The sequence below is a fragment of the Falco biarmicus genome, chromosome 5 (assembly GCF_023638135.1).
Source record: "Falco biarmicus isolate bFalBia1 chromosome 5, bFalBia1.pri, whole genome shotgun sequence".
Taxonomy (NCBI): domain Eukaryota; kingdom Metazoa; phylum Chordata; class Aves; order Falconiformes; family Falconidae; genus Falco; species Falco biarmicus.
Window position 1 is genome coordinate 73,028,804 of NC_079292.1, and position 24,072 is coordinate 73,052,875.

The window sequence follows — 24,072 nt, forward strand, 5'->3', positions numbered from 1 at the left end:
CACAAGTATTGAAATATCAAAAAAAATTCTTCCCACTTCCTTCTTATCCAATGTGGGATGCTCATCTTCTCGGTCACACCAACATGTTACAAACTGTTTTCTTCCAGTTCCCTAAATTCTCTGTGACCACATGGATCTGAATGAGGAATATACAGCATCTTTTATGTTGACATAGGGGTCTTACAGGTCATTAGAAATTTATACCTATGATCGACAGTATATTGGATGTTCTAACCTTTCTCAATGAAACTAAAATGTTGAGATGTCAGATGCATAGATACAAAGAGTTGTGTAGATGTTGGTGAAGATCTTTTTCTGGAAAAGCCTTTTAGGCAGGTGGAAATATAATTGTAGCAGAAAACACTTCACCTAGGTCCTGATAATTCACTAAGGCATTTGATGTAAATTTAAGAGTTACAAAATGTTAAAATAATTTTTGTTGTTCTACAGGAGCATGCAATTCCCCCAAAGTTCTGATGCAAGTATAAGAATTAAACAGGCTCAGTCTTTAGTGATTCAGGCAAATTTTAACACCACAGCAAGAACTTGCTGCTGTCTGCAGAGGCCAGCAAGATGCGGGGTCACCCGGGAAACCCAGGAGAGAATGTCCTGCTGCAGTATTGGCAGGGTAGGGGCTTCTTATTAGTGCTAAACCTGAAGGTTTCCTACAGGGATCCAAGGGCTTTCTAATGAAGGATTGAGTTGGATTTGGTCTGTACTGAGTGAAAAGCTCTTTGTTTCCAGTTCAAAAGCTTCAAGGGCTAAACGTTTTGGATCCTTACACAGACATACTTTAGGCAACCTGCAAATACTAATCCACACAAATTTATTTGGTACAAAAAATTCCTCTACGTCACCATCTTTAAAAAAGAAATTGCAGTTGTCTTTGGAGGGGATATTATTTTAGTTATGTAACTGCCATTGCCACTGTTAATGATCAGGGAAAATTTTTAAGCTTTGTACTGTTAAGGAGTTAACAATCTGTGTTGGACAGACTATACTGACAGAAAAAAAAAAAAAACAAACAAAAAAACAAACAAAACCCTTCAGACAGCAAAATGCTTGTACTGCAGCTGTGTCAGGAGCCATAAGAACTGCCAGTGGCAAAAACATTTTACAGACTAACAGCAGGGAGTGATCCTTCAAAACCAAAGACAAGCAAGCTCCCCGATAGTATTTGGCTATATGACTGCTTCTTCAGTGGTCAGACTCTGTTGCTGAAGCAATGTTGTGCAAAGGCTTTGAGGTCATCTCCACTGCAATGATGGAGCTGTAAAACTCTGACTTTTAAAAGGGAACGTAGGAATGGGTCCCTCCTTAGGTTACTAACACTTGCTCATTCGTTATCCTTCTATAGCTCAGATCAGAGGTAAAATGTGAAGAAAACAAAATCAGAAAATTTTCGCTAGGGGAATCAGCAAGGATGTATTGTAGGGCGGGTGTCAGAATTTAATGTGTGAGTTATGGAGTAGGCTGATCAGAGTCTTTAAGTACTTGATATTAAAATAACGAGCAGAAACAGCTCAGCAACATGCTTTATGCATAATCACTGAAGCAGTAGATGTCTCTGTGAGCTGCATAGTCAGGGACAGCATGCAGCCTATGACATGACAAATCTGGGTCTCAAACTGTGCAGGAAACCCAGAGGTCTGAAGAGGCATAGCTTTCTGAATTTTAAGTTTAAGTTTGTGGGTTTACTGTTGGTGCAGTGCAGTTTCTATATGTCATAGTACACCCTGTCTGTTTCTTACATCTTCAGTCCCTTTTCCTTCTTCTCTCACAGAAAACAGTACTTTAATGTCACATGGTATTTTACAGGAAAGAAAAAATTCAAGAGAAGGAAAATCTACTGTCAGATAACTCAGCACCTGCTTCAGAACCATAAAATGTGGAAGAAAGTAATTGAGGATGAAGAGAGGTTAGCCGGGACAGAGAAGCAAGGCGCAGAGCAATCCACGCTGCACCAATCTTCAGAACAAATCCAGGCCATCAGGGAAGAGGAGGAGGAGAAAGGGAAGCCCAAGAGCGATGAAGAGGAGAACACAACTGTAGAACCAAACCAATGACAATATTTACAGCAGTATTTTAAGACAGATTGACTCGTGCACAGACTCTTTCTCAAGCCAGCACAGCATTTAGACACAACACTGTAGAAGTACGGGATAATGCGCCTACAGCTGTTTAATTTGTTTCTCTTTCCTTTTTATGGTGAGGTACATTGTTTAAACTCCTATGCTCAAGGAAGCTTTCACACTGCAACACCGGCTTTTACAGAGTTTCTTTAAAGAGGTTTGGGGGGTGGGTGGAATTATATAAATAAATATATATATATCTATATATATATATATAGATATAGCCAGGGTTATTGGCTGCGCACTTCAGCAAAATGCATTTAATGATATATTATGGTCACTGTGATATTTACAGAAGAAAGTTATCTAAGGAAATGCTGCTTCTAAAGCACATTTGCAGTTACCAGTAAGGTACCAGTTAAGTAGCTTTTGCTCTTAATGCTGAGGGATAAAGTTCCAAAGCTTTATATGAATGCTGATATATCCTGCCAACATATATGTGTGTGTGAGGGAATGTTTTCAAGTATGACTGGGTGTAATGTCATATAGCATAGTTTGAGTTCTTATTACACTAGCTGTAGCACGTCCCCATACACGACAACAAACAGAAGGCCTGAATTTTAGAGAATTTGTGCCCACAAGGGGATCGGAGACCATTTTGAGGAGCTTTGCATTCCCCATAGCCCTCCAAGTCCCAGTTTGCACTCCAGCTGCAGGCAGCAGCCTTTCAGCAGGGGCCGGAGTGGCCTGGGATGCTGACCTGGCCCCATCTGGCTGTATGGGCTCCTCCACCTCATTCTCTTCCTCCTCTTCCTCCTCCTCGGCACTTCCCAGACTGCTGGTGAAAGGGATATGCCAAGAAATTTATTTCTCAATGGGATTTATGAGGGACTGTGTGGCATGCTGGTCTGTTCCCCTTGAGAGGACCTGGCCATCTGTATACTTGTGAGTGCGTGAATGGCTGCGTGGGGTGGCGTGTGTGTTTGGGCAGGAAAGAGTATAGAGCAAATATGTGTACATACTCAGAAACTAGAGGCATACTGTCATCTTCCTCCATTACCTTATGCCTCCATGCATCAGTGGCCAAATGTATAATCTAAGAACAAAGCTAAACTATATCTCTTGAGAGCAAAAGAAGAGGAGAGTGTGGGCCGTGCCCTTCCTCAGAATTAAAGGCAAATGATGCATTAGGAGCAGCGTGGGGGACGGGTGCCAGTCCTGCATCGGTCGGACACTCGTATGTCTCAGCAACCACTCATATGAGCTTCAGAGAACTTGGTTTTTCAGTGCGAGGTGCTGGATAGGAGCGGTTTGTTCCTGGCATTCTGCTTAGAAGCAGTGTGTTTGATCCCACCTGTATACTTTTTTTCTTTTTTCTTCTTTTTTTTTTTATTTTTAAGAGAAAGGAAAAGATAAGGCCTGTAAGAAAAGCAGATCTTTTTTGTTGTTGTTGTTCTGTTTATTTGTTATCTCTGTTGTTTATGCTGTGAGCCAAATGTCTATTTAAAAGGTTGAATATTCACTTTCAATATTTTATTTCACAATATTATATTTGTCAATGATTAGCTATCTGGATGTAAATATGGAAAAATTTTTATGGGTTCCTGTAGATAATGATATCTTTAAGAAAAAAAAAAGAAAAAGAAAAAAAGGGAAAGGTTTTTTTGTAAAGCTAATTTTTTAAAAAATAAATACAAAAACCTTTTTATACAGTGTAGCCATTTCCAAACCCAACAAATAAAGTCTTGAGTAATTTGTATAGACCCTTCTGGGAAGCCAGTGGTCTACAGGATCAAGGCTTTAAAATATTAATGCTCTTTGGGACTGGCAGCACCAAGCAGTACCACACAATTTAGAGTTTTGTTCCCCAAAAAGAATTATGTATATAAAGTTCACTATTTCTCAAAAATTGTTTGACTACATAGGCTTTTTATATTTTGATCCTGCAGCCCCTTGCCAAGAAGAGGATTGCTTGTGTGAGTAAGAATGGTTGTGAAAGGCAGAATTTGTGTTAAATTTATGACATTGCATTCATCACTTTTTGCTATTGTTACACTTTCACCATATTCATGATCCTATTAATACCTCTCCAAAACATTGGAAAATATTCTCTATCAAAGGCAATCAGTGTATGTGTTATCACTTCAGAGTTTCTTTTTGCTTTGCATTTCTTTTAAAGTGAGCTTTTGCTCAAAACAGGATTTCAGTTTCTTACAGTTTGTATTTGCTTGTTACCATCCCATGCTATTCTTATCAGTAGAGAAACTGTTTGCCTTTCAAAAGAGTGACTCTAGGGTATGGCTCTGACTGCTGTTATCGGCAGATATGTTTAGTAGTGTTTTTCAGTGAAATCAGAAAATTGAAGATGCAAATTGCACTATTATTTTAAAGGGAAAGGATATAGCAGAATTCATTCAAACAAAAAAAAAGATGGCTTCAAGATCTCAGCAAGTCTCCACCAATTCCAGCTTGCACTGTTTTCACACCTCTTCTGTCACTTTGATTAATCGTTTTATTTGGGGTTCTCTTGTACAAGTGATATGCATACCTTATAGTATGAGAAGAGTTTATTATGCCTCATTCTGTCCTTTAAAAATTAAACTTACAGAGATGCTTTAAAATGTCACATCTCCCAGCACTTTCTTCTCTATTTTCAGTGCATGAACACAGGGACTGGATGTTTTATATTGATTTTTGTATTGCCTTTGCTAGAAGAAGAAAAAAAGAAGTTATTGCAGGAAGTGTTGGTGGGTGCCCAGTCAGTAAAATTACAAAGAGGCATTCAAAAATAAGGCAAAATCCTGTGAGTGGAATTCTACATACTCGTCAAAGCAGGCATACACAGGGTCGAACTAAGAAAAACTATCCTAAAAATGTGCTAAAATTTAATTGTTATATTTTTTTACTCATCATTTTTGATTGCCATTAGGTAAAATCAGTGTCAGCTTCTAATTTATGAAGATTTCTTTCTATATTGGCAATGCAGCTGTCACAAATTGTTACTATGTTGCTACACAAGCCAGTTTGTGAGTACGGTTTGAGTAACTCAAGCGTTTTACAGTGAAGGAATTGCTGACAGGCTTAAAATCAGAATAATCATTGCTTTTATCCAAACTAGAAGGGATACCACTGAAGAAGCTAAAGTAGCTGGCAGTTATGAACTTGGTAGGAGGTGACTTTTTTTTCATTCCAGTTATTAATGGAATCCAGTCTCTGCAGGTGTCAGCTCCTTATGAATCTGACTTCTCAGTCTTTGCAGTGCATTTCTGGCAGGCAATGATCAGGAAATTTCCCAGGTTGGCTTAAATGTAACACAAAAATAACAGAGATATTTTATATCAAACACATGAATACCATTTTTGCTTTGGGTTTTTTTAGTAGATAATGTGAAGCAGGTTATTTTTAGCAGGTTTTCTAATAGTTTCTAGTCCAAAGGAGGCAAAACCTTTGACCAGCAATTGCAGTAACCTTTTGGAGGCTAGATCTTGATGGTTTTACACTTTGTGCAGTCCTTTGGTGCTGCAACCCCCAAATAAACCACAGCCTATGCAATATCTTGGCGGGGGGGGGGGAAGTAAGAAAAGAAAAAGGAAAATAATTGTATTCTATCAGCAAAGTGCTCAAGATTTCAGGTGGGATGTTTACAATGTTGATATGGGTTTCTGGTATATATATGTAAATAGGCTTGTTAGATACTGGAGAAAGCAAGCCCCATTTAAACAGTGTTTTGCAGTAACAAAAAAATCACATATTTTAGTTTCCAGTTCTTCAAAAACAGGAAGAGAAAGATTGGACTATTTTTTCTGATTGGATATTTAGTTTTCTCCGTGTAATGTCACTTGGTGAGTGATCTTGTTCCCTTCTAGTCTGGGAGATGTTTGCGGTCCCCTTAAACGGGGGGGTTGCAGCTCCCAGTACAGTGAGAAAAGCACTCTGCCCATCGTACAGTAATCACACATAAACCCTTCTGTCCCCATATTCCCTGTTTGCTTGATAGTCACGTGCCATTTACAGTAGGATATAACTTCTGACATTATCCTTGTGTTGCGGAAGGGACACATGGAAATAGAGAGTGTGAAAGCCCCAAACTATTTTATTACCTTTTTTCTTTTTCCAAGAACCCCAAAAATGCTTTTGTCTAGAAGTAATAATTTCCATGTTTAAAGAGCCACAGTTTACTATTTATGCTCTAATTCCTGAGGGAATCTGGCATTTTCTTGATTTGTTGTGAGCTAATGTACAGAGTATGTTGACACTCATCTCTGAAAATCATCTGCCTCCTCCAGCAGAAAGACGGTGTTCAATGCAATGTGGCAAGACATGCATGAGAAGTGAGTTGCAAGAATCTGCTAGGAGAAAGGGATCCTATGATGCTTTTGGCAGCATTTTGAACTGCCTTCCTCTATGAGTGAAAGCTTTACAGAAAGCTGGAGAAATGGTTGTGTCACCAGTGGCCTCCCCTGGGACCTTGTGCAGGGTGCTGGCTCTCGTAGCAAGTGACAGTCACATTCTGGCAGCAAATGGTTCCCAGGGCAGATGTAATTTCAGAATGCATTTGTTAGCAATGCAAGGGTAGTTGTTCAACAGTTTGCACCCTGACATCATGTGTGAATGTCTCTCTGCATCATTATCAAGTTAATCCAAGATCGTGATTGCTCAGGACCTTTTGAGTGGATGTGTTTGGGTCTTTTACCCTTAGCATACTCCTGTTAGAAGTTCTTAAGATACCGATGGTCTGAATTTGGAAGGAAGTTAAGTCTGTAAATGTTCAGATAGATGCTTCTAAAAGTACCATTTGTCATCTAAGGAAATTCTGTACCCAACTTCCTTTTTGTGCTCTCCATACTGGACATTAAGTTCATTTGTTTTCATTAGAAAGTTCTGAATTTCTGTCTGCTTTTTAGATACCATTTTTTTTCTGAAATCATGGCCCTGTCTTTCTTTCTTACTTCAGAAATTCCCCAGAAAGTAGAATGTAGTGTGGAGAAGCCAAGGACCTTGCCAAACTGAGCATCAGTCAGGGGTATAGCCCATGAGGACTGCCCAGCCTGTGTCCCAGTCTGGGTGTGTTTGCACCCAGTGCCGTGCCCATGCTGCTGAGCTGTGAGCTGAGTAGGTGTGGGGTAGCGGTCAGTTTGGGTTACTTGGCAGCCTGAGCAGTACCAGCTTTGAGTGGGACTTGGGATCTTGGAGAATTTTGACAGTTTTCAAACAAATCTTAGGCACTTTTGAAAATTTTGCCATAAGTATAATGCAGTGAAATGTTTATGATTGGTCCCAGGTGTTAATGATGTGTTAGTGCAAAGTCTCATTAGTTACCTGGCACATCCTGCTTGCTCTGTGTGATGTGATCCTGTGCTGGGGATGGCTTTGCTGTTGATGAAGATTGTTGTGGGTCTGAGTCCACCCTCTCACTGACTCCATAGGCATGGTGAGATGTGTCGGTCAGCGTGAGCCTGGGCAGCCCAGCCAACCCAAGGCCTGGGGCTGCGATCCAGAGAAGGCACGAGATTCATGACCAGCAAATAACCCAAGGGAGATGCAGCAGCTGATTCAAGTGTGGGAGAGGCAATGCAGATGTGATGTGGTTCATTCTAGAGCTGAGCCATCTGGTAGACATAGTGTTCAATAGGTTGGGAAGGCAGCAGTGACAGTCTGTAGCTTTTCTTTCTCTGAAGAGGCTTTTGACTGTTGGAAAATCTGTAATTTATAAAAAAGTATAATATTTGCTGTTACTTTTGCAAGTACTGTTACAGTTAAGATGTTCCAGCATTACGTGTTTAAGGAAGAAAGGTTTTGATTTAAGGATGTGTATGAGAATTTCTTGAGCATCCCACAGCCTCTCATGGGTGGAAGATTAGATTGAGGCACATGCCCAGAGCGGAGAATGTGCCTCTCCCAGGTCTGTTGCAGGCACCACGGCTGGAAGGCAGGTGTGAAGCCTGCTCTTTCCAGTCTTAGGCCTGGATGTTGGCCTGAACACTTGTGTATTCCTCAGCTGGCAGCACAGCGCTGGTGTAATTACTCCTCAAGTTGATGGGGTTGTAGACATACAGGGAGAAAGTCAAACTGACAATCCATAGGAAAGAGAAAAGGAAATTGTATTCCAGTATGAAACAGACGTTATGCAACACACTTAATTTTCCTTTTCTTTCAAAATCAAATGTAATCCCACTGAAATAAAGTAACCATGGAGTTTCTGGGGTTTTAATTACTGTTTGATGTTCGGCATGAGTCAAAATGGTGGCAGCGTTAAAGGGAAGTTAGTTGTTCCCATTAACTAGGGTGGAGGAATTTTTTTCCCCCCAGTATTTTTAGGTAAATCAACAAATAAGAGTGTCTAGGCTTCCTGAAGAAACTGCATGTTCAACTATTTTTGAATAGTTGGGGCAATAATTGAAATTAGGTGACAGCTGTCTTAAGCAACATTGGAAGAGCTAGCAAAAAACTATTATTGGATTCAAACTTTGAATTAGAGCAACATAGCACCAGTACTTTTGAGAGCAACTTAGTATGACAAATCTTTCTTTGAATTTCATCACTTTCATCTAGCAAAACAACATTCCTCTGGAGGTAAATCAAAGCAGGGTTTTAGCTCCTGCTGTGGTAGTTATTGAATCCCAGTGTTGGAGGGAGCACTGCAAGAGTTATCCTCCATTTACATCCAAATTATGATTTATTCAGAGGCCATTAATGGGATATTCCTGGCAGGCAGGTGTTCTCTTGATGAAAAATACATCGTGCCTCCGCACAGGATGCAGATGTCACCTGTGTGAGCACCCACCTGAATTCTTAGGACGATACAAGCTCCTTGGGAGCCTGCAGGCAGAAGTCTGTGGGTGTATTTCTGCAGAGTCCATTTTCACAATGACAAAAGGGGGAAAAAGCTCGAGCTAGTTAACAATATTTTTTTGATAAATCTGAAACAACAATAAGCATTGTGCAGTTTGAAAGCTTGCCGACGTCACTTGAGGTGTATGCAAAGATTTCCCCAAGTGCTTGTACATGTAAGACTATTTTTTCTGGAAGGCGATGAGTTCAGGTAAAACCAAGTGTCCTTGGCTGTGGTCCGTTGTGCTGAGGGATATAAGAAACCAGGAAGATTTTTTGACTGAAGTGTTTTATTCTCCCCCATTAAAGAAAATTTTGCATGGTGCTAGAGGAGGTAAAAAAAAAAAAAAAGTATTTCAGTTGAGCTTTTTAGTTGTCTAGTCAGTGCTAGTTGTTTCTTACTTACAAAGCCATGCTTGTCATATGTCCGAGGTGTGGAAATGAAACAACAGATGAGACTTGTTCTTCTGTGGGTGGCATATAGGAACTGCGTGCAACAAGGAGCACCACTGAAATCTGCAGGTGGAATGTGGTGTATCCCAGCAGTGAATTAGATGGAGAAACCCAAATATTTCTGTTTTCTGTCCCTATGAAAGCATAAGAGCAGGTGTAAAGGATTTTGCCACAGCTGCGGACCGTGTATCCTTTTATGACTGAATTCTCTTGTCCTGATTAAAAAACCATAGAAGTCAGATCAAATAAGCAAAACAGCGTGTGCTGTGGCCCTGGCAAGGCAGGCATGTGTTAGCTTGCTTTTCCTCCAGCTCACAGAGGGAGCTGGGCTTGCACCATTGGCCTGCAAATGGCATGGAGTCCCAGTGGCACCGCATGGGGGGAGGAACAGGTGGGAGGTAAAGAATAAGTGCCAAATTTCGGAGGGGTGTTGCCAAAGTAGCTGGAGAAATACCTTAGAGTAATGCAGTCCAACTCCATACCCGCCTCGCCATGGTTTGCTCACAGCGATAGCCCCAAGGCAGCGGCTTCGATGCTCTGGTTTTCAATGCCGTCTTCCTTTACCACAGTGAACAGTAACAAACAATTAATGTGAGTTAGCAATTGCTCTTTGCTTTTAAATATTTATTTAAAGGAGATAAGAGTTTTGGGGGGTTTGTTGATGAGGTGGTTTTTTTTCTCTACTGACCCTGGTCGTTTTGCACCCACGCTTTCATAAAAAGAAGGAAAACAAGGTCTGTAATCTGATCAGAGAGAAAAAGGTAGGGGTCTGCCATGTGTACATACTACTGTAGGTAGAAAGGCCGTTGTCTGTTAAAGCTATCTTTCCTTTTCAAAATTCCTGTCTGATTCTGACACATGATGAAATTCTGTATTTGAATGCAAAATTTTCATTTTTAGATATTTGTAAACCTTAATACACTACTGCGGATGGTATCCTAAAAGATCAAAGACAGTGTTAATAACTGCTATGTGGTGTTGATGATATTTTTAATATTTCAACCATGTCAGTATACATTGGGTCATCAATTTTCTAAAGTCATCTTTTCTTGAGTAATCGATATAAGAAGTTTGCATGATGGAAAGTAATTTAAGTTCACTTTTCAAAAAGATGTGATTCATACTGTAGCTTCTGTTTGTTTAACAAATTAACATTTTCACTGATGGGTGGCAGTTTTTTTTTCTTTTTAGTGCTTTTGATAGAAAAACATCTGGGACATTTTCCAACAGAAACACATTTTGTAACCTTTGCTTCCAGTTGTGGAACTAGTACCTTCCAAAAATAATTGTTTTCCAGTACGTTTTGGCCATCTGGGTAACAATATGCAAGTATGTATTATGCATACAAGATATGATTTAAAAAAAAAATAATCCCATTTTGGTGAAAGTAACCAAGAAATGTATCAAGCAAGATCAAAACCCTTTCTGAATGAAAATTTTGGATGCGTCAATATAATTGAAGCACTTGACTCCCCCACCAGATTTTGGGGCCAAATCATACAGATTTTGTATGTTCAAATTCACAAAATGCCAGTCAAAGTTTTTTTACTTCAGCAAGCACTGAGGAATTTGGTCGCTTTGCATCCTATCCTGTGAGGTTTCACTCCTGGCCTGGGACCTCAGGGAAGTGTGCCTCAGACAGAATTATTTTATGACGCTCATTTAGACTCAGCTGTAGTAGCATGTTTCCTCAAATCATCTGTGTACTTCAAATTTAATCCCTCCTTTATTTTTTTCACTTCAGAAGCTGAGAGAAAGGGTGGGGGAATGTAATTTTATATGGCTCTATTTGAAAAGGGTTTTGTGTACCTTTATAATTCTTTGAAGCAATATTTTAAAAAACAACTGCCAGCCAAAGTGGCAACGCAGAAAAGTGCCATCTTGTTTAGGATTTGTACACACCAGTTTTTAACACAGTGTTCTTTTCACTAAGTACTACATATGTTAATTTATATTTATATATTGTCAATATTGTTGTAATCAAGCTTCTCCTTTCTAAACACTTCAGGAACAAGGCCTTGTATTTTTAGGTGATTTTCATAAACAGAGTAATTCTTTTCCATTCACTAGTATCTTGCACTCGATACATGTAGCAATACTTAATATATTCTCTTCACAAGTATTTGTTAAGTGATTTAGTTAATGGCTGATAAATGTTTTGTACAAAATAGATTCTGTACAGGAAAAAAATCTTTTAGATAAACATTATTTATTTTTACTGTTTTGTAAGTTAGACACTATAATGAAGCTCCTTTTTGCCAGAATTACTGGAAGTGCCTCTTGGTAAAATGTATTATACAGTAAATATGTATTCAAAATTATTAGAAATACTTGTCACAAAATGAACAATGTGGATGTTGCAATGTGAAGACAAATGTACAACATAAATATAATTCTGTGGTATCCTGTTTGCAGTGTTTCTTTTTTCCTTTATTGAACAAATTTGCTTTCAGTGCCCAGCTTTCAATTTAAGCACCAGACTGCAAATGACCTGTAGGCTCTTCAAACTATGATTCAAATCCAGTAAAGCTGGTATATATTGAATTACCATTTTATCTGCCAGCCCCAGTTGGTATGTGTGAATGACCCATGCTCACGTTTATTGGTATCCGATTACCTGCAGCATTTACCAGCAGAATTCTGCACTTTATTTTAGATCACTAGTAAACTCCATGTTAAATGCTGTGTGACTCAGACAATCTGTGGAAGGCCTCATTAGAAACATCCTTCTTTAATGATGATGAGTGTTTCAACATCCATCATCTGTATACTTTCCAATCCAATTAATATGGACCATACTGATTGAATGTGGTCTATATTACGTGGCACTATTCAACCATAGTAATGCAGAGTGACTAATGCTTCCAGAGAAAATGAAATGTATTACCTTAACAGTGTTTTCCTTATTAATCACAGAAGTAATCCATTAAAGTGGGACATCAGCACGTGAAATCAATTTTCTTGCAATTTGACTGGTAAGTATACCATCATTCTTCAGTGAAAGATTTTGCCACTCTGTCATGTGGGCCCGGGTTGACATCTAGCTACTTTCTTTGCTCACTCTTTAGGATTTTTTAAAAAGTACCTTACAGCTGTCAAAAATTTTCCCCATTTTTTAACTTTTATTACCTACTTTCATCAAAGATCTGGAGAGCTCTTTAGCCAACTCACTTGAAATGGCTGCAAACAAATTATCTGGATCAGCTGTGTATTCAAAGCCTCTTTTCCTATAACTTAAAAATTAACAGATTTCAAAATATGGAAAAGCATCAGTTGCATATCTGGCTGCCAGTTTTGAAGTCCCACCAGTTTATTCATCCTCTGACGTAAATTCTGAATGGCAAAAATGTAAGGAAATTTGCAGCAGGCAGTGATTAAGAAGATATTGCTTGGGATCATTGCCAGTATGAAACCAAAGTACGGTTATAGTTATAAGCCAGCAGCTGGTCTGTCCCACTTACTAATTCCATAGCGTGGAATTATTTGATCCAAAGATTCACAGCTACCCACTGAAAAGCATACAACTGGAGTAGTGAAGAAAACCTCTTTTCCTTCAATACTCCTCATCACAAAGAGGGGCTACAAAGGTAAAGAATGCACTTGTCTTTGAAAATCGCCGAACTCTCTGTGGAGCTCTTCAAACACCAAGAGGTTCCCATGGGAAGAGATGAGCAGTAAAACACGGAACAGCAGCAGTCAATCTGCTAATGAGACCACACATGAGCATGCCTCTCCTGGGGTTCTGGTAAAACATAAAGGAGGCCATGACGCAGTAAGTAGCAGCTCAATTAAATGTTGCATTTTCCAGGTGTTCAAATTACTCTCAATTGCCCAGGCAAATCCACTTGCCTAAAACCACTTTAAATGTTTCACTAAAAACAGAAATCTCAGAGAACTCTTGGCATTATGTTTAACAATGCTTTCTTTAATGTTTCTTAAATTATCTCACTAAAATCCTATGGAAATCAACGTTATCCCTCAAGCCACCATGGACTCCCTGGATATCGTCAGTCATTCATGTAGATGTAGAACCGCAAATTGATTTGACAGTCGGATGTGTAACTGCCAAGTGCTGCCCTGACTGCTGGGGCCTGTAACTCTTGACGTAGGCATCCCACACAGTCTGAGGGAGGTTTTTAACCACATCCCAAAAACCTGGCATGTGGAGGTGGAGACTGTCAAAGCCAGGTACTTTGTTGCGCAGCTTCACAGCCAAGGGGTGATACTAACATCACATTAATTTGTGACCCATTGGAGAAAACGTGCAAGTATAAAGTTTTACCTAAGCTTTTGATGGCTTGTGTCACACCCAATCCAGACTGCTAGTTATAATCACTAAATAATCTGGGATAGATGCAGTTGTAATGGTTTGGAAGTCTGATATAGATAAAAGGTTGCTTCAACATCTGCTTGTCTGCAGCTGGGAAATACAAAGCAGAGGTTCCTCCTGTTTGATCTGCATGATGGCTTCATTTACAGTGACTTTTGTTATTGGTGCTGGTAAATTACTTCACAATCCTTTGCATATGGCAATTGTTTATTACTGTGCTTGCCGAAGGCATGATATTCTACAAATTCAACACCTTCTGTGTAATAAACTCTTTTGTTAAATTCTTCACACCTTCTCTTTACACATTTCTAGCCAAGGTCTTTGGGTTTAAACCTACTTCAAAGAACTTATCTGCATTACAGAAAGTGCTATGGGATTTTATTAAGATTAATGGTATTAATCCCTAGTGGCTGGACAAAATCCAGTTTCTCTTATTACATTTTTCTAAGTTAAAATTCTCCCCAAAGCTCTGGTGGCTACAAATGCTTCCTGCCCTGAAAAGATGTGTCAAGTCACTGGATCTTTCATTAATCTTTCTTGTTATAGACCCTCAGAAGTGGGTTTCACAGGGCTGGCTGGGATCTTAGCAAAGTGTGGTACAATATAAATATACATGCTACTTCTTTTCTCATGAAAATTCTAGTCAAAACTTGTCTGGGTCAATAATTTGGGGCTTTTTTACTAATCATTCAGGATGGAAAACCTCCTACCTCTTTTACCTGAACAATTACCTTCTGCAAGTGCTTTCAAGGTAATCTACAGCCACTGAACATGCTCCTGTACATTACCTTAGGCTCCCAGCATGGAGAACAGACACAGAAAATGTAGAACTGTTCTATGGTTAGAGTGTAGTAAATGCATTTACTAAACTGCTATTTTTGAAAATTCTTCTTCCTGATGTCTTATGAAAGGGCCTGAAAATCTGAATGGCAGGAATAATTTGATAAGCAGGGTAATGGGACTTCTCAGAAGGACCTGTGGATATCTCAGTAACAAGTTAGCCAGGTCCAAAAAATAATTAAAACAGTTTTCTGTTGCTTTTGCTGTTCTTTGGTAAGAAACCTGTTCTTTGCAGCTAGATCTGGAAGTCCTTAGTTGGGCCAAGGAGTACTATCCTGAAGCCTGAAATTGCCGCAGCAATCTCTGAGTGCTTCTGACAACTGGTGTGTATTATTTCTCTCTTGATCTTTGATGTGGAATGGGCATGCAAGAAGAGAAAAATTAATGTCAAGAAATAATGAATCCACAGCGACAGAGCAGCATAGCTAAAGCAATTAAAATTGTATAGGTGGTGAAACTGGATTGCTTGATTGCTTTTCTAGTTACCTGTAAATGTCTTCACTGTGTCTGCTTGTCATTGACTTCAAACTACACATTTCCCCAAGAATCACAGCTAGCAGAATTAAATTTTTCATAAACTATAGAAGTTAAATTGTACTAAAATTTAAGTACTCAGAGATGTTTCTTGAAAGAAACAGCTGCTTCTAAGCCATCATGCTTTCTAAGTTGCCTTTATTCTGGCAGCTGCATTTCCAGACTCAACAGTGGCATGATGCCTTGAGCTCTCTAGACAAGGATTCAGGAGAACTGGATCTGTTTGAGTTTTTCCTGAGCTCTGCACAAACTTCCTTCATGACCTTCAGCAAACATCAACAGTTCAATTCCTCTTTTTCAAATGCAAATATTACTTACTATTTAGCGAACTCTTTCAGCCTTGTCTGCTGCATCTTAGCTCCTGTGCTGAGCTCTCCAGGAGTTTAGGAGATCATCGCAGTACAACTCTGGGCCACAAAGCAGTTGCTGCCATGGCAGGCTCTCCTTTCCTGTAAGTCATGCCAGGCACAGCAGAGCAGCTCAGGCTTGGAGTATTTATGTGCTAGTCTAAATAAAATAATAAAGGAGCATTTGGCGAGGTGTCAATTTGAGTAGTTGAGGACTCATTCTAACAAGAGTTTCTATGTGGCTTTGCTTTGCAACGCATTATTAAGGCTTGGGAAAGTGTTCTCTGTTGCACCACAGAAATAATGTAAATTCAGAGTTTAAGGTGATATGGTATATCAAAATCCCGTTTATACATTTTATGTTTTTTAAAAGTCACTATTATCCTTCTATCAGATAAAAATAAATGTTTCTTTGCAGCTGGTATGTGTGTACTCAGATTTCAGTGTAAAGTTTATCTTTACAAGCAAACTTTTATGATTTAAAGAAGTCTGTTGGAATATGTTTGTTTTAAAAAAAGTATTCTACAAAGGTGAAGTTTCATGCTTCTGAACACTGGTGGGGGGGCAGGGGGCAGGGGGGGTGAGGCTTTATGAGGTTACCGTTTGCTCATGAAATATGCTTGAAGAAGAAGCAGCCAGTTCCCTGGAGCTACCCCTCAGAGATCTGTTGTTGGATGATTTAAAGACTGACCCACAAACCTTGTTAGTGTATTGATACATCTATGAATCAGGATTATTCTTGTCACAGCTATTCACTATAGCTAGACTAGACTTTGTAAATCTAATTAATTTAACCCTGTGCTTTAGAAATGAAGGTGGTCTGGCTTCTGATTTCCTACCTAATACAAAGAACATAGACCTTGAGGAACAAGCCTTAGTCTGGTTCTTTGTCCTGTAGCTGCTTTAAAGGCTTTGTTTCAAAAATAGAGTAAGTATACATAAGTAAGCAATTTCTTTTAGGAATATGGGAAAGCAAAACCTTTCTTGTCTGATTGATTGTCTAGCAAGCTTCCAATGAGTTTTGTGTAGTTGTTCTTGGGAAGTGCTCTGCTGTGGGAGGCACTGAAAAGTGACACAGAAGAAGCATCGCATCCTGTATTGGAATGTCTAGCAATTCGTTTCCCCTGTCTCAGTTCTTGTTAGTAAACTGTAGTAGGCAATGTACTGCATCACCTTCTATGCAATATCCATGGCCTGGGAGGCCTGGGAGACTAATAAATTCCTGCTTGGGTGGGACTTCCTTCTCAACCCAATGAGCTTACTGAGTTTTAGTGAGGATCTTGTATTCCTTTGCTCTGAGCATTTGGAAAAGTATGTAGAGGACATAAATATGACTGTTTCTGAGGAACCGCTATAATTAGCTAATAAAGGAATAGCGATGCTCTTCTGGAAAGTGTATTTTCATATATATATATATATTCCATAATGGAAAATACATCCCCCAGCGTGGTTTTGATAAAGTTCCAGTTAAGATATTATCTACACCTGTAAAGAAGTCAGAGAAAGCTCTATAAAGAAAATGCGTTAAAAGCCCAACTGTGACAGAAAGCTGATGCTGAGGTTTTACAATGAACCAAAAATCCAGGAAAGATGAGGAGATTGTACTAAATCTTGTGGGCCTTGTTCTTCAAAGCATTGCTTCATCTTAAGCTGCAAAGAAAACCCCATTCTTTAGGTATTTTTCTATAAGGGTAGAGGACCATGCCCTCATGTTCATCAATATGATTTGTAACATAATGGAGTCTTGGAGGAGTATGTGAAAGGGATTTATATAAAGAATTTATGATTCTGAACATGATCTTCACCTATTTTAAGGTACAGTGTGATGAAGGTTACCAGTGGCAGAACAACTGGAGTCTGTGTAAGAAATCATCAAAGGAAACAAGGTCAGCAATGAAGATTAAAGGTCAGGCAAAACTAATACAGAACCCGTATTGTGTAAACTCAGTTTTCCTAATAATTGAAGGAAGCAGTCTGGAAGCAGTTCTCTGAAAGAGGCTGAAAGAACTCATAATGACTAATTCTCCTAATCACTAATACCTGTGGACCATTAGGCACCCTGATATCTCTTAGAAAAAGGGAAAAGAGATTTCCAAGTTTCCAAAATCACCAAGTAAGGATATAAGACACATTAAAGTACAAAATGTGAATTACATGCAGTGTAATAAAATTCCAGCTGCATTAAGAAACCAAAATAGAGATATAATGAAGGAACAGATAATAATTTGTATTAAACCTAGGAAAGCAGAAGCCTGTTCCAAGGCACTGTATTTGGCATGGCACAGTTTTGCGTGTCAGTGAGGTTTTAGCTGTCATGGGAACTTATCCTGGTGCAGAGAGCGGAAGAGAGCAAAAAAGGGAAAGGAAGAAGAATTTGTAGTTTTAATAACTTCCCTGTTAGTATAATTAGAGCTCACAGGTTAGAAGACAGGATTTATAGCCTCTGTCTGCTCAAGCAACTACACTGGGAACTAGTCATGTTCTTCACCTTTACACAAATCTGTAAATAATTGCTGTTTCAGTAACCAGGATCTTGTGACAGGAAAAACACAGAGTGGGAATGAAGTTTGCAAAATTTTCCTTTCATTGTGGCAAAGGACCTGACTGACTCTCCTGCTCAATTCTGTCCTCTCCTTTAGTCAGTGTTTGCATTATGGTTTTACATCATGTTGATGGGGACTTTGCCCTGAGGCTTTTGGGGAGCAGGACTACTGGGCATAGCAGGAAGGACCAAGCTCTGGATGGGAAAGATCTGTGGATCACCTGTTAACTCTACATCCTACCTACCCCACCCGCCACCCCCCCCACCCCCCCCACGCCCCCCACCCCCCATTCATTCCCCCTTGAAGTCTTTTGCTTTCTGGGAATGAGCAATTAAGAAGGTCAGGATTTGGGGGTTTTTCCTCTCCACAAAGCTTTGTCACGTGCCCCATTAAACTTACAGCAACTTACAAAGAAAAATACCCCCAGAAGGGTTTACATGCTCTTCAGGATTTCAAGCTAGGGCACCCAGTGTCTTTGTTTTGCCCATGCACTCAATGTCCTGGAGTTGATAGGAGGGGAGAAAGGAAGAAAAAAGTGAGGAGGTGTGGGAGGAGGATGGGGGGGAGACAAATACCAAGTGCTCAGGCAAAACAAGAGACAAAACAAGTTCCCCCACCCTTCTCCCTTTCTCTCCCTCCAGTATAACATGTACCATCCCTAGAGAGGACAATTCCTGAGACGTGATTTTCCCCTCCAATTTTTCCCACTTCTAAGCTGGGACGAGTGCCTGTACATGCATGTATGGATATGCACAAGCGATAGAGGCAGCTTACCTACAAAAACTGGTAGGCACCATCTCTGTGGATTCCTGCTGCCAGGTAAGATTTGGCTTTTCTTCTTCTCTTTGTTGAGTCACCTTTCAGAGGAGACATCCTTTATCTGGGTTCATGGCTTAACAGTCTCTGTACTGGTCTACTGCGTCCAGCTATTCTAGCAAGTGCAGCTCCTACGCCTGCAGGCTAACACACAAGGCATGCCTAAGGAGGCTTACTGCAAAGCAGAGGAGTTTCCAGTGGGAGGAAGGACTTTTTTTTCATTGCCTGAAGTTTGAATGGGTGAAGGGGTGCTTCGGGAGCTGCCTGGTGGTGTTTCAGCCCACCATATGCATGCTCAGGGACTGACTCATCCTTAGACCTGACCAGCAGGCATAGCCCCACATGCCAGTCATTGGGAGGGTGAGCACTGCTGCTGCCCAAGCTGTCTCACAGGTGAGTTATCAGGCATGCTTCTTGCGGGATAGAAAATAGAGCCCCCAGAGAGGGCTGCTGCACCATGGCCAGCTGGAGCCAGGAACACAAGGAGGGGTTGGAGCCCCAGCTGTGAGCCCCAGTAAGAGGCAGGGAGAAGACGTGAGCATGGCCAGCAGCTGTCCTTCCAGCAGAGTGTCACCCACCTTGACTTACTCAGTTGTCACAGGTGTGATGATGCGCAAATGAAATGCTGCAGTGGATGGCTATGAACTCTTCAGGAGGGTTAGGCAAGGAAGGAGAGGCAGTGGGGTAGCCCTGCATGTTAGGGAAATGTTCTGATTGTCCAGAGCTTGATGATGGTGACAATACAGTTACGTGTTTATGGGGAAGGATCGGGGGAAGGCCAACAAGGCGGGTATCATGGTGGGAGTCTGTTACAGCCCACCCAGACAGGATGAAGAGGCAGACAACATATGCTATAAACAGCTGGGAGAAGCTTCCCAGTCGCTAGCCCTTGTTCTCATGGGGGACTTCAGCTTATCACGTGTCTGCTGGAAATACAATACAGCAGAGAGGAAACAGTCTGGGAGGTTCCTGGTGTGGGTGTAGGATAACTTCCCGACACAGCTGGCCAGTGAGCCAGCTCAGGAAGATGCCCCACTGGACCTGCTGTTTACAAACATGTTTACAAACATGCTGTTTACAAACATGTGCCGAAGGGTGAGCCAGCGGGGCAGGCGGCCGGCCTGGCTGAGCAGGGCTGGGGCTGGGGCTCAGGGCAAAAAGGAGAGTTTATGGCCTATGGAAGAAGGAGCAGGCAACTCAGGACTACAAGGGTGTCGTGAGGTCATGCAGGGAGATTAGAAGGGCCAAAGCCCCACTAGAATTCAGTCTGCCTACTGCCATAAAAGGCAATAAAAGATGTTTCTATAAATACATTATCAGCAAAAGGAGGGCTAAGGAGAACCTCCATCCTTTATTGAATGCGGGGAGAAACACAGTGACAAAGGCTGAGTTACTTCATGCCTTGCCTCAGACTTTAATGGTAAGACCAGTTGCTCTCCAAATACCCAGCCCCCAGAGCTGGAAGGCAGAAATGGGGAGCAGACTGATGCCCCCATAATCCAAGGGGAAATGGTTAGCCACCTGCTATACCCTTAGGTACACACAAGCCTATGGGGCCAGATAGGAACCACCCAAGGGCACTGAGGGAGCTAACTGGCCAACTGGAGAGATCCAGAGGACTGGAGGTTACCCAGTGTAGTGCCCACCTACAAGAAGGGCCGGAAGGAGGATCTGGAGAACCACACGCATGTCAGCCTGACCTTGGTGCCAGGAAAGGTTACGGAGCAGATCACCCTGAGTGCCATCATGCAGCACCGGCAGGACAACTGGGGAATCAGACCCAGCCAGCATGGGTTTATGGAAGGCAGGTCCTGCTTGAGAAACCTGATCTCCTTCTATGACAAGGTGACCTGCCTAAGCAGGCTCAGGGAAAGGCTGTGGATGATGTCTACCTAGACTTTAGTAAAACCTTGGACACCACCTCCCACAGCATTCTTCTGGAGAAACTAGCTGCTCCTGGCTGGGATGGGTGTACTCTACACTGGGTAAAAAACTGGCTATATGGCTGAGCCCAAAGAGTTGTGGTGAAAGGAGATAAATCCAGTTGGCAGCTGGTTACAAGTGGCATTCCCCAGGGCTCAGTACTGGGGCCAGTTCTGTTTAATATCTTTATTAAAATCTTTGTCAATGATCTGGATGAAGGGATCAAGTACAGTCTCAGTAAGTTTGCAAATTACACTATTTGGGGGTTTGGGGGTAGGGGGAAGTGTTGATCTGTTTGAGCGTAGGAAGGCTCTACAGAGGTGTATCTGGACAGCCTGGACTGATAGGGTGAGGCCAACTGTATGAGGATCAACAAAGCTTATTGCCAGGTCCTGCACCCTGCATTTGGGTCACAGCAACCCCAGGCAACACCACAGGCTTGGGGAAAAGCATCTGGAAAGCTGCCAAGCAGAAAAGGACAAGGGGTTTTGGTCAACAGCCAGCTGAATATGAGCCAGTAGTGTGCTCAGGTGGCCAAAAAGCCAACAGCAACCTGGCTTGTACCAGAAACCGTGGCCAGAAGGAGCAGGGAAATTGTTGTCTCCCTGTACTTGGCACTGGTGAGGCTGCACCTCAAAAACCAGTTTTGGGCCACTGACTGCAAGAAAGACATTGTGTTTGGAGTGTGTCCACAGAAGGGCAACAAAGCTGGTGAAGGATCTGGAGCACAAGTCTTAGGATAGGCGGCGGAGGGAACTGAGGGTGTTTAGCCTGGAGAGGAGGAGGCTCAGGGGAGACTTTATAACTCTCTACAGCTACCTGAAAGGAGGTTGTAGCGCAGTAGCTGTCAGTCTCTTCTCCCAAGTAACTAGTGACAGGACAAGAGGAAATGGCCTCGAGTTGGGCCAGGGGATGTTTAGATCAGATATTAGGAAAAATTTCCTCATCAAAAGGGTGCTCAAACATTGGAACAGGCTGCCCAGGGTAGTGGTTAAGTCACCATCCCTGGAGGTATTTAAAAAACATGTAGATGTGGTGCTTAGGGACATAGTGGTGGCCTTAGCTGTCCTGGGTTAATGGTTAGACTCAATGATCTTAAAGGCCTTTTCCAACATAAATGATTCTATGATTTTTATGATTACATTTTGCTGGCATTCCTGCCACATCTGGGAAAGAATTGCTGACACAAGCTGTCTTGTCCTCGTGTTTCATGGCACTGGAGCAATATTGCATCCAAGATATAGCAAAAACTGAAGGCTGCCACTACACCAAAGTCAGGAATTATCCTCGCCAGCCAGGTATCTGCTTGGATAAAACCAGAGCTGTCTCTGACCTTCCAATGCAGTTGGCAGTGTATCACAAACACTCCAATGGCAGCAAAAAGTTTGGGGTAGCATAGGGCAAGTTTGTGATCAGAGTGAAACACTCATATTTATGCTTTTTGCACAAAAGAGGAAAGATTAAAGCTAATATTGCAGTGGGCTATGGTACCACTGGGCACACTGCTCTGCTGTCCTGAGTTTCCCTCAGAGGCATTGTCAGGGCAACCACACTGATGCTCTGAGATATATGGTTGCAGGTTGCTTCGGGCCTGAAAATTACTGACCTCCTTAAAGTCATGACATAGGTCAAGACAACAATTAAAGCCTGTAAAACCTGTATGGCTAACAGTCCTTTCTAGCACTCTTCCACTTGACGTCCAGAGTCAGATAATAGATATTAATAATTTTTATACTGTAATAATGTTTTATACTGCTGAGCGTAAGTTGTGTTTAAGATCTGCTGTCCATTTGAGAATTGTATGAATTCAGTGTGGCATAAATTTGTATGCTGCTGTCAAGCATCATTGTGTCATATTCCACCCCTGCACCTCCATGGTATTTTTTGTCTTTTTTTTTTTATTAGTTTGGTTTTGATTTTGGTTTTTGATCAACCCTACATATGGGGTGCAGTGGAGGAGACTGCACAGGTCTCCTGCTCCTCTGCTGGGCCTTCTCTAGTTGGGTGTTTCTTTGCTCAGAGATAAGGACAATTTACTTAGCTGTGTTTCAGATGTTTTCCTTTTCCAATATTTATTTTTCATTCCAAGGTTGCTGTAGTAGTAATATGCAGAGCATTTCAAACCTTACGCTAAATGCTATTTGATGTGCTTATGTGGCAACGTACCTTATGTAAGTGTCATGCTCATGCTCAAAAGTTCGAAATAATTTATGCTCACATGAGTGCTGTGAGGTACATGCTGTCATTCCCCATTGTACAAGTTCATAACTGGGGCACAGAGAGACAGTGTGACTTTTCCTAAGATTGCAAGAAAGTCAGAAGCAGAGCAGGAATAAGTTAGAAGTTTTCTGCAGCAAACACAAACCATTCTTACTTTTGTATTGTTGTTTAAAAAAAGTATCTGTATACACATTAGTGTTGACTGAGTCTCTGTCAGGGCAGTATCAAATGCAAACATTTCTCTTATATGTAGTCAGTAGCTCTTATTTCATCTGATGGGATGACAAGATCTCGGTGAAAATGTTGGTACCACAGCCACGGTCTTTTTGCCTTGTCCACATATGAACAGAGCATAGGCAATTATTTGTATGAGCAAATCTTAACATCTAGGTATATTTTTGTTATTTTCACCTATGTTTTTGGAAACACAAGTACCTACTGCACAGACCCTTGAGAAGCCATGGAAACACATACATGTACATGTATATATACATATACATAAAACCATACATATTTTTTACTTATGTAAGATCTGTGTCTTTAGACAAGCATAAACGAATAGGAACTTTTATTTGTATTTTCAGTCAGCAGTTCTATAAAAGATAGTGCTGCTTAAAAGTGAACTTAGAAGCTGATTTTATAAATATTTTCAGATCTGATTTAGAGATTGAAATTAAGAACAAAGTACTGCAGTATGTAAGTAGAGACTTAAGAATTACTGATATCTTTTGTTCTCGAAGTGCAGTATTTAGGTTTTCTTTACTTCTTTGTATTTACCTGCAAAGAAACAAATTCACATTTTTCTTGTAACAATTGACCACTGAGCCCTAAGGCTCTATGTAAAATGGTAAAGGGAACTAAACCTCTTTATTCTTGTGTAACTCATTAGCTAACATCAGGCGATTAGAGCTAATGTTTCAATCTGAAACAATTCAAGCCCCTCATTAACGAGGCTAGATCTCCTTTGATCTAATTACTTAATGTCCCAGATACATGGGAAATTCAGAGATCAGCTCTGAGAAATCTCTGCAGACATGGTCACTACTAGAAACATGAGCTTACATATAGGCTCCAGCAATGTTGTTTAAAATGTTAACAAGCCTCATTTAGGCTGCCAGTAATGCTTGCTGAAATGTTCAGTGAAATCACGTTGATGACAGCTA

General features: G+C 40.9%; 1 protein-coding gene across 1 annotated transcript in view; it reads left to right on the plus strand.

Annotated features, from left to right (window-relative positions):
- Nucleotides 1-11,766, plus strand: part of PDE3A (phosphodiesterase 3A) — a 264,129-nt gene extending 252,363 nt beyond the window's left edge. The window contains exon 16 of the mRNA XM_056340624.1: nt 1,819-11,766. Coding sequence (XP_056196599.1) covers nt 1,819-2,066 — 248 coding nt within the window. The 3' untranslated portion in view covers nt 2,067-11,766. The remainder of the gene's footprint in view (nt 1-1,818) is intronic.
- The last annotated feature ends 12,306 nt before the right edge of the window (nt 11,767-24,072 follow it).